Source organism: Oxyura jamaicensis, chromosome 1 (assembly GCF_011077185.1).
Source record: "Oxyura jamaicensis isolate SHBP4307 breed ruddy duck chromosome 1, BPBGC_Ojam_1.0, whole genome shotgun sequence".
In the NCBI taxonomy this organism is placed as follows: Eukaryota; Metazoa; Chordata; class Aves; order Anseriformes; family Anatidae; genus Oxyura; species Oxyura jamaicensis.
Genome location: NC_048893.1, coordinates 105,861,337 through 105,877,885, shown reverse-complemented (window position 1 = coordinate 105,877,885; position 16,549 = coordinate 105,861,337). Strand labels below are relative to the sequence as shown.

Here is a 16,549-nt window from a genome sequence, read left to right as displayed (position 1 = left end):
TAGTTTGAGTTCAGCTATTTGGACGTGGAAGAGGGATCTGCAGAGGGGCCCTTCCTCGGTGCCTCTGCGTTCTGGAAGCTGGAAGCCTTTTCCGAGTCCAGCGAGGTTGCTGTGGAAATATGCAGTTGGAGACAGGCCAAAGCGTCACTGCCAATCTTGTGATAAAAATCCTTCCGTGCCTTAGGAGAGATCAGTTCAGCTCTAATACTCCACCCTGCACCCTGCTCCCCTAAACCTGTAAAGTTACAGATGCGGAATTACTCACATACGCTCAGTTTTGTGGGATTTGTGAAATAGACAGCATGGATTTCATCTTTGCTTTTAAACCAGGTCAGACTGAGAAACATGGTCACCTAAGTCAGTTTTCCAGTAGCTTCTGAGGCTTTTCAGTGAATAAAACCAGACTCTCGTTTTTTTCCCTAGTCTGTGGGCTGGAGCATGTGGTATAGTCATACACCTAGTCTTGCCAGTAGGCTTTTTTATATGAGCGAACTGAAGACTGAAGAGGCAATTCCAGACGGGTATTAAGTTCTGCAAAACTTTGACAGAGTCGTCATAGCTAAAATCCAAAGTTTTAAAAGAGTGAACAGAGACCAGATTTATTTTAATTTGTCAAAGTTGAGTAAGTTCAAATCCTGAAAAGCAACTAACGAGATCAAATCAAATACTTTTCATTTCATTCTGCCTCAGGAAAAGCCCTTGGGAGAGTAGGCAAAGGGAAGTTTTGAGTACCATTATAGCGATGTGTGGGGCAACACGTTTCCTTACAAACTAGCAGAAATCATGAGAAGACATAAGTCAACACAAAAGGTAGCTGGATGGGAGTTTCACATGGGTGAAAAGTCTTGCATCACCTTAGTCAGCCGTTATTGAATGTGCCTAAAATGAACTGCATCAAACACATGACCCAGAAGTTAATAACACAGCAGATAAAATACCTAATATGGTATATGAGGTATTCCTAATGAGTGAATGAAAAGAAGCAGTTGTTGCACATTTCAAGAGCAGTAATCAGAAAGGACTGGCAATGGACCTTTCTCTAAAGGCAAGATGAAATAAAACACAGCATTGTGAAACCTTCCTTTCTGATTTAGAGGGAATTTTGATCAAAATTACAAGCCAGCTCAGAATTTCCCATGGAAGTTCCATGGCACAGAGATGGGAGGTTGTGTTTTAAATACACAAGAAGTGCTTTAATATGATTTTCATGATGTTTCTGTATAGCATTTTGGATTTCTATGGGGAGATTTTAAATTGTATTTGTAGCAATCCAAACTAAAGTTGATGTTTCCGTTTTCCAAGCTCAGTGAAATTGCACTGTTTCACCACTCCCTTAAAAACTGAAGTGTTAGGCTAGGATCCGTGTGGATGTCTTATATGTGTATAAATATATATATATACGGTTGTATATATTGTACCTGCCAGAAATGATTTGGGACACTTAAGAGCTCATACACGGTTCCTTCTGGGGGATTAGGAAGAGGATCAGTGAGTTACATTTTCTTGTAGATGACCTATAGAAAAGGTATGAAGTTTTCATTCTCTAAACTTGCAGATGTGAGTGAACCTACCTTGTCTCCATTCCAAGGGAATCCTGTTAGTAATGGAGCCAAAACTTAGAACTGAGAGAGAGTGTATAAGGAATTGTAAAGGTTGCAAGTTATTTTAATTGTGTTTTGGACAAATGGTAAGAAACATTTACTGCTAGCTAGAACAAAATAAAGCTAAATCCTTGCTAAGATGGCACGTATCTGTAGGGAATATAATCACTAAATATTCTCCATTTAAAATTTTGTGTGAACATCTTCAGGTGGGCTGCTTTTTGCAGAACTCTTCTGTTGTGTTTGATAAACCAATACTACCATCCTAAGCCATGTTATGTTACGAGCATTGTCTTCAAATGGCTTACAAGTGTAAATTTATTTCCTCCAGAAGGACTCAGAAGTGCTTTTGTGCTTTTTATGAAGTACAGTTCTTACCTTTTGTAATGCCTAAAAAGCTGGAGTGGAAACAGAGCTTATGTTCCCCAGTGATTGATGCTGGTTATACCTTGCACGTTTAAGAACAGAACAGTTTTAGGCCAGCAGATCCCACTGGTGTGTGTTTGGAGATAAACTGCAACAGTAATGTTTCCTTGTTAGAAAAAGGATGTCAGTGATCTTATCTGTATGAAGATGCTACCTGAAATAAAGGCACCTTTATCCATGCTGGACTAAAGAGTCGGTGGGGTTGGATCTCACCACCAGGTAGCCAGGTTGTCATCAGTGGTTTCTGCTTTGTTTAGACTTCTCATACAGCTGGAAACCTTTGATAACATTCTCCAGAATAAACAGGATTTGAGACTAACAACTAAAATACTCACAGACATCCGTTAGCCTATCATGATATCTTGTAAAAGGACTGTGATCTGTCTGTGCTTAGTGTTAGATAAAAAGCAGGTGTTTGAGAAGGGGGTCTTTAGAATAAGTTTCATAGGAGTAAATGACATGTCCAAATGTGCTTGAAATAGTCAGAGACTTCAGACTGCTTCACCCTGCACTGCCCTGTGTGTGCTTATTAGATGTTTTTGTTTAATTTTTCTCCATTTGCTTAAATAATGAGTGTATTCCAAGATACTGTGGATTTAAGCTTCTTGCCAGCCAGACCAGAGTTTTCCAGGACACAGTAACCAATATTATTCCTGACTGAACAACATTCCTTGCTAAATGATAGCATTCTGAATGTGGTACTGGATCCTGTTGCTCAGGAAGTCACTGGTCATTCTGGTTACTGGCTCAATTGCAGATGCCAGCACTGTTGTCCAGGGTAACTAAAAATATGGGGATAGTGGAAGTCATGTTGGGAGTATCCTTGTCTCTTTCAGAGGAAAGCTGACAAAAACGAGCCAACAAAACAGATACAACTGAAAATAATGGAAATATTTCACGAGGCACTTAGGCAGCCCCTGGTGGCTGATTCGGGTTTAGTTATTCTGTGAGATTTTTTTTTTATAAGATAACTACAGACATGAATACGTTTAGTTTTCCCTGACAACACATGCAGAAGAATTACAGATGCTAAAAGCAGAATATTTTAATGAAGTTTAGTGCTTGGTGGGTTATTTATGAAGAGTGAGAGGTGCAAAGCTGTCTCTGGTATCCATCAACCATTTGTTCTTTTGTCATAGGCAGTGTCAGAGCTGACCCGTCAAGAACTTAAATTAGCTGATACTAGCAACACTTTCATTTATAATGAAATCTTAGGGCATCTGCCTAGGGTTGAAGTAATAGATGGCCGTGGACATAACAGCTTCAGACACAGGGTCTGATGGCATCTCCTTAGCCTGTGGAGCCTTTCCTCACCTCTGTGCTGGACTGTTTATTGTGGCCCCTCCGCTCTACTGTCAGAAGAGTTCATATCACTATTTGGTGCAAGAGGATTGGAGGCAAATCCCAGAGCAATAGATCTGGGGGCAAATCCTAGTGCCAGTCTCTGTTCAAAAACTGCATGACAGGGTGGGATTTTTAAGCAGAACCAGTTCACTTCATAATGACATTTAAAAGACAGCATGTGTGCAACACAATATAGAGGCAAGACTGGGATGAGAGGTGTTTTTACTGGGCCACAAATTTGTTAAAAGTTTGCAAGCAGTAGGCCTACAATTCTAGGTGTGGAGGAGAAAAAGAACTTTTGTCAGTTAAATTTATGGTTGGCAATAAAACTTGGCCTGCCTTTATGGTGACCACACTCACGTATGCAAAGCCCTGTGGAGGGCTGTGGTAGCCTGGCACCAGCCCTGACAGGTTGGTTAGCCTTCAGCAAAGGCCCTGAAATCGTGAGGCAGTTGCATTTCAAAGTTACAGAGAAAGTTGGAAGTCTGACTTGATTGAATGCATCTGGGACATTTGGCAGCGATTTTAGGGCAAGGAAGCAGAGTCATTTTAATTTATGACAAATGTCCGAGGGTTGCCACCACCTTTGTTTGTTTGTCTGATAAATTACCTACTGTATGACCTTAATGGTCAAGGCAGGGCATGTTTCCTATAGACTGCAATACAGAAGTTGTTGGAAATTACAAGCACACATGCCAGGCAGGGTTCCTAAGCGAGTTTGGGTACCACTTCAGGGCAGCCTGAGTATGTGTGTACCACAGCTTTTGATGTTCAGGGAATCCTATTGTTTTTATAGGTGCCCACAGCCATCCTAGGAACTTCTGCATGGTGCCGTGCCTAGCTGATTGTGATAGCCCTTTAAGTCTGTGTGAGGTAACCAAATGCTTTGCAGGGATTTGTTAGCTTTATATCACATTTGGTTAGAGTAACATCACTAGCTTTTAGGCAAAGAGATCACGAGATTGACCCTCAGGGTTAAAATGTGCATCTGGCTAGTTTTAAAAACTTAACACACAAAAAAAAAAAAAACTGTAAAAAAACATTTTGCATTTAATAGATTTAATATTCTTTCTATATTTTCCTATATTTAAATCACAGTTTTCTGCTGCCATCACAGGAAGATTTCTCGGCCAGGCATGCTAAAGGCATCCATGTCCGTGTCTCTGTCATAGGGATAAGTCTGAGGCATTTCTCAGTGTTAGAAAATCCACTGAAAGTGGACTGCCAATTTACTCAAGTGACGACTACTACTAGTGGTATTTGACAGTTATTTTCAAATTGTTGTCATAGTAATAAGTCTACTTGTGACTCTTGATGTGTAAGTTTCACTGGCATAGTGCAGTGAATGCAGACACAGTGAGGGAGAATGAAAAATATACCGTTCTGGCATTAGACATGACACTTCAATTGGAGTATCTCTTGAAGAAATAGAACTTAATCGTTTTCTCTCTAATCTGCCATAACCTGCTATCTTGATGTTTCTTGGGGAAAATGCTGAAATGTCAGGAAAGGGAACAATGTTTTCTATCGTCAAAATGCTGTTGTTGTAAACCTCACTGGTCTTCCAACCTTTGTTCCTATAAACCTTTACAGTTGGCATTTCAGTTGCCATAATGTAAGGACTGCTTACTTCCCAGAATTTGTCCACAGTTTCTTGCAACCTTACCACAGGGTGCTTGGCTTTTGGTGGTTTGGGGTTACTTCTTCATGAATGAGTTCTCAGCCATGGAGACACCACGTTTAATCCTTTGGCAGGGAACGGCTTCACATCTTTCTATTTCTACACAAAAAATCTTCTTCAAATAACCTTTGTTTTACTTTCTTTGGACATTTTAAAATCTATTGCCTATCTTAACCTGAAGAGATTCTTAAATCTTAAAGCTCTGTAGCTTAGCATTCATCTCTTGTGTAAATGTTAAATTAGTTCAGGATCTATATTTGTCTGTGAATCTAAGTCTTAAAGCTCCAACTTCGCCCACGGTTCTTCGTGCTTCAGAAGACTGTGCACGGAGCTTCTGACACTTATTTTGTCACTTCCCTGCCTGTTCCCTGGTATCCCTGCCAGTGCCCAGCATGGCCACTCACCTCTTCTGCTCTTTCTTTAATTTCCCGCACAGTAAGATCACCATACCCTTCCTTCTCATCTGTATCAGCTTCATTCCTTTCACTGTTCAACAGCTTCAAGAAAGACACACAAGCACAACATTGCAAGCAGAGTTGGCAAGGGGGCTTGGATTTCCAGAGTCATCATGAACAATGATGACTTAGCTGAACACTAGAGAACACGTTCCTGTTTTGGCACGGTATTATTGTACAGAGTAGGAGATTATGTAGAAATAAATGTTTCATAGCCATCACTGCTGTACCATCAGTCTGTGTATATTTTCACGTTCCCTTCAGCTACGGTTCTCTCCTCTGTTCCCATTCGATTGTATATCTTAAGTCATATATTTAATGGTTTTTACTAATTAAAACCACCTGCAATATATACATAGGCTAAGATTTTTTTAAAAATCTGACACCCAAGCTGGGTACTTTCAGAACCAACTAGGTGGCCCTTTCTTCTTTCTCTTAAACCTTTTCAGTCAGTGGCATATTCTGGGTGTGTGCCTTCCATACCTCAGCTGTTCCTTTCCTCTTTTTTCTGCTGGTATAGCAGTCGTGACAGGACAGAACGGTCTTTAATTTATTTAGTAAGTTTTGTAGTCAATTCTGTTGATTACTCCTTGGCTTGGATATGGTAGTGCTTTCAGATCATCTTATGTGCAGGTGTTGGTCAGGTTACATGCCTGCAGGTTTGAATCTGGACGTGTGCATTCAGTTTTCTGTTGACAAAACAAGTTCTAGTCTTCTGTTGTCTCAGGTTTAACTGTAGTTAATGGATGTTGTTCCCAGCTGAATATTCAGCATAGTAGAGCGTATGTGAGGAATCTTTGAAGTGCTTCTGACAGAGTTTCTGAAGTGCTTCATGTTCCACAGCGTTTTCTAGAAGGGATTTGCCTACTAGTGGTTTTCAGTTGCACAGATTGAAGCCTGGGTGACGGGGCTTTCTAGAGTTGGGGGGAGTGGAGAAGCAGAGTCTGATGGGGACAGTGGAAGCAGAGCTCAAAGGAAACTGATGCTGGGTGACTGTTAACTAGCATGTTAAGACATCAGATGCTGTCTTGTTGGGACATTAGTATAGCAGTTAGACAAAGAAACTCAACAGCTAGAATTTGTTTATGGTCAGGGAGGAAATCTGAATGCCCTTCTCATCACCGTGTGCACCACCTACAACTGCTGTTCAGCCGAGCATTGTGCCAAATGGGTTGAATGACGGGGTGTTCCCTGGGGAAGTCAGGCGTGCTTTCAGAAGATAGCTCTTGCAGGTGCAAGCTGGCCAAGTGTTCTGGGGTACACCTCCAAGGTAAGGAACTAAAACGTGTGTTTTCCTAAACTGAACCAATTTTTTTCCTGTTTCTTCCCCATAGCCTCGTCATGTATTCAACATGCTGAAGAAGTACGTGCGTGCTGAGCAGAAAGACAGACAGCATACTCTCAAACACTTTGAACACGTCCGCATGGTAGACCCAAAGAAAGCTGCCCAAATCAGATCTCAGGTAATCCCCACTGAGGGTTAGTAATCTCATGTTGTTCATAACCATTGTGAAGTTTCTGTCAACATATTTTTAAAAAAATACTTGACTACTTTCCACAGACAGTTTTAGATGCAATAAAAAATAAATTGCTTTCCACCAGAAGATTAAGGCAAAGAGATGTAGGAACCATGTGAGTATCATTTGTCTTTTGAGAAGAACTGAAAAGCAGGTTTTCTGTCTACCCCGACAGTGAGACAGTGAGTCAGTTGTGGGCACTTCCCAAGGAGCCCTCCAAAGCAGTTATACCCAGAGCCTTTATTACTGCTTTGGTAAATAATACCTCTGGGAAAATGTCTGCAATAGACTTAGCTACCACGTATGGTTGTGCTTCATCCAGCTGAAGCAGCAGAACCAGAAGTGGTAGAGCCATCTGACTGCAACCAACCTTTCTGTAGTCATTGCAGAGGTACTTACAGTGTCTATAAATATGATTACTGCAATGCACTTGAGTTTAACCTGTTTTTTAAAATGTGCACAGAAGTTCATGACATTTTAACTGCTGAATGTTACTGCAGTCCTCAACGTTTGTGTTTTGGAACAGCTTTTATGTTGCCTTTGTAAATCATAGAGGGTGAGAAAGCAAAAAAGACTGAAGATGTAGCTGGCTTTCAAAACAGCAATTAAAATTGTAGGCACAACGGATAAGCTGTTAAAAGTGTGTGCTGTAATCTGCAGAATCTGCCTCTGTTCCCTCTGCAGGATGCAACAGGAAGCTCTGTTCCAGCCACAGTTTTTGAACTGATTGGCATAGCTAAAAGCCAAATCAAAACCATATACCTCTTTGAATGACATGATTTGCATATTAAATTTCTGAAACATCTATTTCAGCCAGACTTGTACATTGAGATTGTGCTGGCTTGAAATTGCTAGCGTTAGAAATGCACACTATAACCATCTTCATTCTGCAGTGATCTTAGACAGCTTTCCCACATTGTAAATGTTAAAGCATTTCCTTTTGCATCTAACATGACTTTTTAGTTTCTAAAACATTGGATTATTTAACAACAAGAATCCAGTGGAATTTTGCAGACGACGTATTGTTTGGCAGCACAGGTAAAGAATGGAAACTGACATTTAGATACAAAAAGTACAATATATTGCTTAGTGTACTGCCATAGGAGTGAGTATTCTATAATATCTTTGCTTCCTGAATTGGTTAGAAGGTTGGGGGAATGTAGGCTGGAGGAATTCTTGGGGAGTTTTTATTTCGGTAGGAAATGGAAACCAAGATATTTTGTTGAAAGGCATGAATACTTTATTTCAGTTTGAAGGAATCATACCATTGTTTCATTGAAATTGCTGTCTGCAACCTATTTTCCTCTTTAGGCCTAACTGCCCTTGTCAGTGGTTTAAGTCTTCCAAGATGCACCTCAGTTTCCCTTTGTACTGAAGAGAGGTGATGCTTGCGGAAAGTAGCCTGGGGAAGTGTATCATGGGATGTCATGACTCAACACATAGCAGTGTGTGGGAACCTGAGGCAGTAGAGTTGTAATCACATGAGACAGCACAGTAATGCTTCTGGTTGGAAATATTTTTGTTTTCAGATGAAAATGTTTCAAATGCTTTTAACAAGAAAATTGAAGCTTTCTTCAGGGAGTAGCTGTTTCTTTTTGCAATATTAGGATAAAGAAAAAAAACGTTATGATCCGGCAATCATTGCGCCTCACTTGGCTTGCATGTCATGCAGAAGCTTATGGCTATGGCCAAATTTACACATTATTGAAGGGTAAATGAGGCTGCAGATTTCTGCCACATTAGCTGTTGGTATACACGCTCTACCCCACTGCAAATGTAAATCATTGCTTTAAATTATTTTACTCTCACGGCATTTCAGGTAGTTTCTTTGGAGAAGCATCTAGCACACTACGTAAGAGAGGTGAATTTTACAATTGATTTGACAATATCACTACATAGAACATACTGAGTATTATACATAGTACAAGTGAAAACTGTCTTCCTGTTATAACCTATATAACCTATAAAATTTGTGATAATGACTACTAATAGTAGTATTAGCCTCCTTAAAATATTTTATTTCTTTAGGTTATGACACATCTACGTGTGATATATGAACGCATGAACCAGTCTCTCTCCTTCCTCTACAATGTGCCTGCTGTGGCTGAGGAAATCCAGGATGAAGTCGGTATGCAATCAGTTAATACAGAAAAAGGGAAATATTTCTGTGGTGAGAAATCACCACCAAAAGCTAAAATACAGCATCTTATTTCTATTGATATACTGTCCCAGCTGACTAATATAACAAATTTGCCAGTGTTCTTAAATTATAAATCAAATTATAATGAACATTTGGAAGGCAAATTAAAGTTAAATTAAGACAGTGGCTAGCAGAGACTGGACTATCGGAGGGACAAAATGGAATATCTTGCTCATAATTTGCTTTCAGAGGAGACTTCCTATTTCTTTAAAATGCAGTTCCATTATCATTATACGTGGACTTCATTAACTCCTGTATAATCTATGCAGTGACATCATCATATGACCTTTGTTGATAACATTTTCCCTGAAATATGTTAATTTACATATGGTGCCTCCATGCTATATAGAAACAGCTGTTTACAGTCAGTAGCTTTAGCAAATCCTTCCTGGGTTTGGATATTTAACTTGATGTCGTAAGCATTTACATTATCTGATGCAGTCATTTGGGAAATCCCCCAGCTGAAAAATTAGTTTCCAGCACAAGCATCCAAGAAAAATGTAGGTAATGACTAGGGGTTAATAAATGCAACTTGGCATTATCCTACCAGTCATGCATTCATTTGGTAAATTATTGATTTCCTTATAAAACAAGACTGTACCATTGTAGTAAGGATGTGGATGTGTGTAGGACACGTGAGGGGCTGGACAGAGAGTAGCGATGAATTCCTCAGTGCCCAAAGCACAGTTAAGCAAATGTGCCTGTGCTTGTGAGGTAGCTTTAGGAAGCTGGGGATGAGATCAGAAAATGGAGCTGGGGAAGGGGGCTAGGAGGACACAAAGAAATAGATGAATTAATAATTCTCCTTCACCATGTGTTTCTGTGCTTCACAATTGTAAGGCACAAGCAACAGTCTCTGTCTGTGGTCAGAGAACTGTTCAAATAAAATCCTTATTGGTTATTTGAAAGTGTATCATTTCTGTAGGAAAGGAGATACTGTTAGGCTTTGGAGATACTCAATTGTCAGTTGTTGTTTTTTTTTTTTTTTACCTATCACTGCTGTTCCCTTGTTTTTTTTTGGTTGAAGTTTCGATTTCTTCTATTATTGGTAAAGTTAATGGTTGTTGTTGAGGACATACTTCTAAATTTTCTTTTCTCTCCAAAACACTGAAAGGGAATGGGAATTTTCAGAGGCTTTGAGGTGACATGGCAACAGAAGTCTACTAACTGCTAAGTGGTTTACAAAAATCTGACTCCTAATCTCAAATGTAATACTAATTTTTAGGAGAAAGAAGCAGGCTGAAATTAGTAGGATATTATGTACTAAAAAGATTAGAGAAACTAAGATATCTCAAAGAAAGAGTCTATCAATCTCTTAAATACTTTTTCCCTACCTTGATTTTTTTTTGTGGTTTTGGGTATAATAAAATTTCTTCAAAGCACTGCAAAATTCGAAGCAATGAAAAACATATTCTTACACTGGGAGATACCAGGCAGCAAAAATTAAAGAAGACACTATCAGATCTGGGCTATATCAGATAAAAAGTTTTCAGTAATGAGAAGAAAGCCATCTCTTCTCTGTTGATACTCTTCCAGTATCAACATTCTCCTTGTTGGTAATGGTGACTGTATGCTTGATTTTACATCTTACTTCCAGTGAAAATTCAGAGAGGTTATTCCCTTCTGATAAAGAAGACAGTGTCCTTCTAGCTTTGAGCACTGTTTCAGCTTTGAGCATGTTTCAAATCCATTCTGAAATTACTGAATTTCTTAGCCTCAGTACTATTCCTAAATCCATGGAAAAGGAGATCTATGGCAGCTGTAGAATCTGTGAAGAAGTAAAGTACTAAATTTCATTTTGTAACATTCCGAAGAGATACCACAGCTATCATTAAAAAGACAAATATTTCATTAAATACCTTCTTTGGAACTATTAACTTAGAAAGTCCAAGTCAACAAAAAAGTGGGAAAATAGGTAAAACTAACTCAGACACACAATGTCTAACTGATAAATCAAATATAAAATAGTTGAAAGTAGTTTTCTCAGGCTGCTGTGAGAGCTTATCTTCTAGCTAAAATGGCTTATTTTCTAGTTGAGTTTCTTTGTTCATTACGCTTCTGGTTTCTAGTTCCACACTTTACTACAGAGTTCTTCGTGAACAGTTTTCACCTTGAGGAATTGAATAATCATTGCTTTAGAAGACACAGCTCTGACAAAGGTAGTTTATCGCTAGATTAAACAAGTGTAACAAGTGGTTCTGTGAGCAGCAGGACAACAAGATGTAGTTTCCTGTAAATTTGTAGTTTGTGTTTCAATTCCTCCAATATCAAGTAAGGCACTGCTTTTGACTAGATTTTCTCATTGCTAGAAATACTCTGCTATTTCACAGTTTCTCCATGACCAGCTGTTGGCAAGTTTGAATCTCAGGTCCTTATATGTATATAAATGTGTATGTTATATATATTTACTAATAGAAACCAAACTAAGTATTAAATTAAAATTTTCCACATATCTGCCTGACAGTCAACTATCAAAGGTTCATCCCTGGGAAGTAGTGAGGTTCTTTCATTGGAAATGTGTATGAAGATGAGATGCCCACTTCTAATGTATCGTTTTTGAGATTTTTATCCCGGGCGATGAAGTTGAATTGTATGAAGCAGAAAGTAGAGCTGCTCCTGGGGTGTGCCAACTGCATGGAGAATATTTTCTGCTTCAGCGACCTGCAGGGTTTTGTTAATTAATGCTTCATGACTGGATGAATTGCAGTCTAGCAGTTGGACATTTGGAATTCCTTTTAGATATGGGATATTTTTGAAGTTCCTGACCTGAAAAAGCAGATTTATGGTCATAGTTTTAAGGTGAAGAATCTGAAATACCAAATCCAGCTTCTAAACTAAAAGCAGCCCTTTTAAAAAACTTTTGGAATTGTTTTTAGAACTCCAGCAGAGACCATGGCAGGAAGTTAAAGTAAAACTTAAGATGTTCGTAGCCCTTATTTGCAAATTGTCACCTGTTGGTGTCTGTTGGCTTAAACAGAAAATGGCTTGAGTGTATAGATATATGTAGGAAGACCCACAGTACTCTGAAGAGTAGAAAGCAGGTCTTACATGAAGTAAGGCTTTTTTTTGCTGCTAAGCATTTGACAAATGTGTAATGTGCAAATGCCACATTAGGATGACTGGCACGTTTTGTCTCAGAAAATTCAAGACATATAAGGAAGAATACTGCTGCCTCTCTTGCTTACGTGTTGGGTGAGGGGGTAAAGGATCTGTGTAATAGTTGCCTGGATAGGTCTGTCTGACCATGGCTTTTCTAATGGAGACTGGAAAACAAGTGCAGGTGGCTTGTGTAGGAGACCATTCGGCATTCTGGCTGCAAATGATTTCTCAAAGGACAGTAATGCAAATATGCTACAAACCAGGTCACCCTCTGCAAATGATGTAGTCCTTGGTGTTAAGTGGTGTTCCTCACAGACAAGAGGAGTATGCCCCATCAATAAGACAGTGGCCTAAAAAATCTGAGAAGAGATATTTACACACTGTAGGTGAGCAGATTATTTGGCTGCCTTGGTATTTGTACTCAACCTTTTCCCTCTGATAAATCTCACGTACTCTTAATATGCATAAAACCTCAGAAAGAACAATGGCAGACTTTAGGAGAAACCAGCAGTTCCTTTTAGCACATCCTGCTTTAAATCCTTATTTGATTAGCCTGCTTATCCATGTATGTAAAAGGCAATTTATTGCCGGGAGTGGCACAGCAGGAACAGCTTCTGAACGAGAAGCTACATCAGAGCTTTGTGTATTAGTCAAATGGGTAGGCAATGAACTGAATTTTTAACTCTGTCTTTGCTGCTCTGTTTCCAAACTGATGTGCTCAAATCCATGTTTTCTAGCCTACCACTGATGAAATATTCAGCACCGCCTACTCAGCAGTATCATAACTAACCCTGAACGATTCAGTTGTAAGCAAGTAATAAGTGAGAGAATATGATTTCATTTGTCCCTTGACAAATAAAATCGAGCTGTTGTTATTTCATTATTCTGTTCCACTGCACCTATCCTGTTCTTCTGCAGTGTGCTCAGGTTATATAGCAGGAGGAGCGGACAAACACAAGCAGACTCCAGATCATTGACTGAATTCAAATGCATAGAGTGCTGTGACTCATGTGCCGTTTGAAGTATTTGTATGCTCCACCTTAGCGTAACAAAATTTGACCAAGAGAATGTTGCCTCTTGACATTGCGTTCACAACTTTCTGTGAAGATTTTTTAAAGTATTTTTAGAAAAAGCTTGACAGCTGTAAATATAGGAGGAGCAACAAACTAAAGATGTCTGAAGACTAGCTTTCTTTTAACCCTTTCCCTTTAACCATTAGGCCCCTATACCTGTCAGTCTGCATCTGTGCATGTAGTCTGGACTACCCATGGTGGGCATAGTTATCAATACATCTGATCTTAAGGCACTTCTCAAACTAATTGTTGATTTCCTGTTGCTAGCTGCTGATTTTGACCTGCAGTCAGTCCACAGCCTCACTGTGTTTCTTGCCATGAGTTGAATTAGGACACTGTTCTCCGTTCATTCTGTGGTACACTTCTTTAGAAGTTTTGAGGGCATTAGCTATTTGCCATGGGTTGACAGTCCAAAATGATAGCCACTGTGATTTGGGGATTTATATTGCAGAATCAAAACACACCCATGAGAGCTTCACAAAAGCAAATTCTGTATCTGTTCTGATTAGTGCCATTTCTTTTGTTATTGTTGCCCTCATCCCCCCCTTAAAATGTTGTCATTTGAATATGTAATCACTAATGTCTTTCAGTCTGCGTTGGGACTTCTTGGTGTCTCATATTTCTGTAAATCTGTAAATTCTGTACAATTCCTGCCTTAAGATTTAACTGAAGGGCGAGAAAATTCATCTTCAAAAATGATATTCAAAATAATTGAAGTGATGCTTAGGATTTCTGCACCTTTATTTGAAGTAGAGTTGCCACGTTGAGGTAACAGAATAATAAAGAGAAGTTTAAGTGTGTTAAATCTGCCAATAGCTTTTAAAATGATGTTGTAAGCTTACCTTTGGTATTGGAATGGTATAGTTCATATATCACGGTAAAAAATTAATTACCTTATGACTCAATTTTGTTGCATCACACTAGAACATACATATTAAGGGGGTTCTTGAAATTGCTCGTTAGTCACGGAGACTGCAGTTAAAAATTGGGAAGTGGTTTTAGTCCTCCTATAAATCTAAAGATGCAAGTACTAGGAATAGTTGTTTAGTGCAATTCATGTCATGTATCAGGATGGTTACAAAGCCTTACTTTTTTGGTGTTGAAGGAAAACAGTGATGCTGAAACATGGGTGGTAAATGAATAAGCACTCTAGGATTTTTCCGTACTGGAACAGGCCAAGTTTAGTGAATCAGCATAGAGAAAGGATGAATTGTCATCACTGGTGCTCATCCTAAGGACAGTTAGGGTTTTGCACCAGTTGACAAACCTTAATTCAGTCAATGTAAACCTTCCAAGTCTGTCTCCAGTAGTATTTTAGCTCACATTCGGTAAGGATTGTCTCAGTCATCTTTATTTACTGACTTGTTCCACTTCAATACTTGCTAGGGTAAGCGTGGTTTCTGAGTGTTCTTGAGATAGGCACTGAAGCGGTCAACTTGGTCGTTAAATAGAGGCACTGTCTGCAATTAGATGAAGAGGCAGAGCAGCATTCTGAGGACTGGGAATCTAGAGAGGTAGAATTGTTTTTCTGAAGCAATTCCCTTCTGGTTTTAATTATCCATACTTTCCAGTTAGTATTTCTTCTTGTCTTCTCAAAGGAGTCAAATGGAGTTGAACTTTTTACCCAGGAAAAAGTAAACATCCACAAATCCAATATGCAGCTGCAGTAGCTACAAAGATCTGTAATTGAGGAATGTTGGACAATTCCTGTTAAGTTTTAACTTTCTGCCATTCTGGAGGTCACATTTGTCATCTGGAATTGTGCTTTCTAAATTGCCCTAGGCACTTGGCTAGTTCTTAAGAAGGAGTGTCTTAGATTTTGGACGCAAGGAAATGTCATCTTTGCCAAATTGTGTTATGTTTCCAACCTCATCTCCTTAAAACTGGCATGTTTTTCCTTGGAAGTAATTCTTCTGTTCAGACTGGATGGGCATTCCTACACCATAGAGAAATTTCTCAGTAAAATCAAAACAGATCTTCTGGAAGTAGCACAGTTATGTGCAGGTCTTAACCTAAGGGTACTGTAAATCCTACCTTCTAGTTTTTCAGATTACTCATTTAGTGCATCTGCGCTGTATCATATTGGCTTACTGTTCCTCCAGTTCTGCTCTGCTGCCTTTGACCAAGAGGATAATGTGACTGGAACAAGCAGCTGAATGCAGCCTTCAAAGAATGTGGTTTTGCACAGGTACCCTGGAGTGACTTCCAGCACTGACTATGCCTGTGCTGTAATTGTACTCTCCCTGTAATTGATCTGACATGTTTGTGCATATCTGGTAGCTGTAGCTTTCCTATGAAAAATTTGAATTTTCTGTGCAGTGATTATTTACTTTTAATCTTCCTTGAAGCCCTTTAGCATTCCATTGAGTAGGCGATTTGTTAGAATTATAGAAAAAAATATATTGATGGGTCATGGACTAAAGATAGCATGGAGCTCTTCCACAAAGCAAATGAACTCTATGTTAAGCTTTATACATCATTTAGGGTGTTTTTGTGTGCTTAAGTACTGACATGATACAGACAAGGTGGACTACTTGATGAGCAGTTAAGACCTCTTCTACCCAAGGACATTGGTTTTAGCGATGAATTTGGCTAGTTTGCTTTCTAGAACATCATATGCTCATGGTATTTACTAAGCCAGTTTTGCCACCTTGTTCTCTGTCTAACGTATTTTTCTAATGATTTAAATATGATGATAAGATACCATTGAGCTGTTTGTTGGAGCAAGGTGATACATCCTGTTTAGGAGGGGAATCAGCCAATGTCCTCGTTTACTATGCTGTATTTTAATAGGCAAAGATAGTTGCCAGCTGGACTGACAGTTGTATCTTGCGGAGACTTTGTAGGTTCTGCAGACTATTCAGTAGCTTGGAAGATCTGATGAGCCTCGGTTATTACTCCAGGTTGGAGACTCAGCTCTGTCAGCTAGTAAAATATGTCCTTTGCTGCAGCTTTGGAGAAAAGGAAAAAAATCCAGGAAACAGATCCAACAGAAGATTTCTTCTTCTAAGCATCTCTTATTTTCTGTCCAGCTTATTTAACTGTCATAGAAAATTAGGCAGAGAATAGAAAATGATTAAAATAGATCTAAATGCACTTCACTGACATTGATGTTCTCAAATGCTTTCATTAGTAGCATACTATATCCTCCCC

At 39.1% G+C, this 16,549-nt stretch overlaps 1 protein-coding gene across 4 annotated transcripts in view; it reads left to right on the top strand.

The window, feature by feature from the left end:
- Positions 1–16,549, top strand: part of APP (amyloid beta precursor protein) — a 211,232-nt gene that overhangs the window by 155,743 nt on the left and 38,940 nt on the right. For all 4 annotated transcript variants that reach the window (XM_035315530.1, XM_035315532.1, XM_035315531.1 and 1 more), the window contains 2 exons: positions 6,842–6,970; positions 9,053–9,152. In XM_035315530.1, the coding sequence (XP_035171421.1) occupies positions 6,842–6,970; positions 9,053–9,152 (229 nt within the window). The remainder of the gene's footprint in view (positions 1–6,841; positions 6,971–9,052; positions 9,153–16,549) is intronic.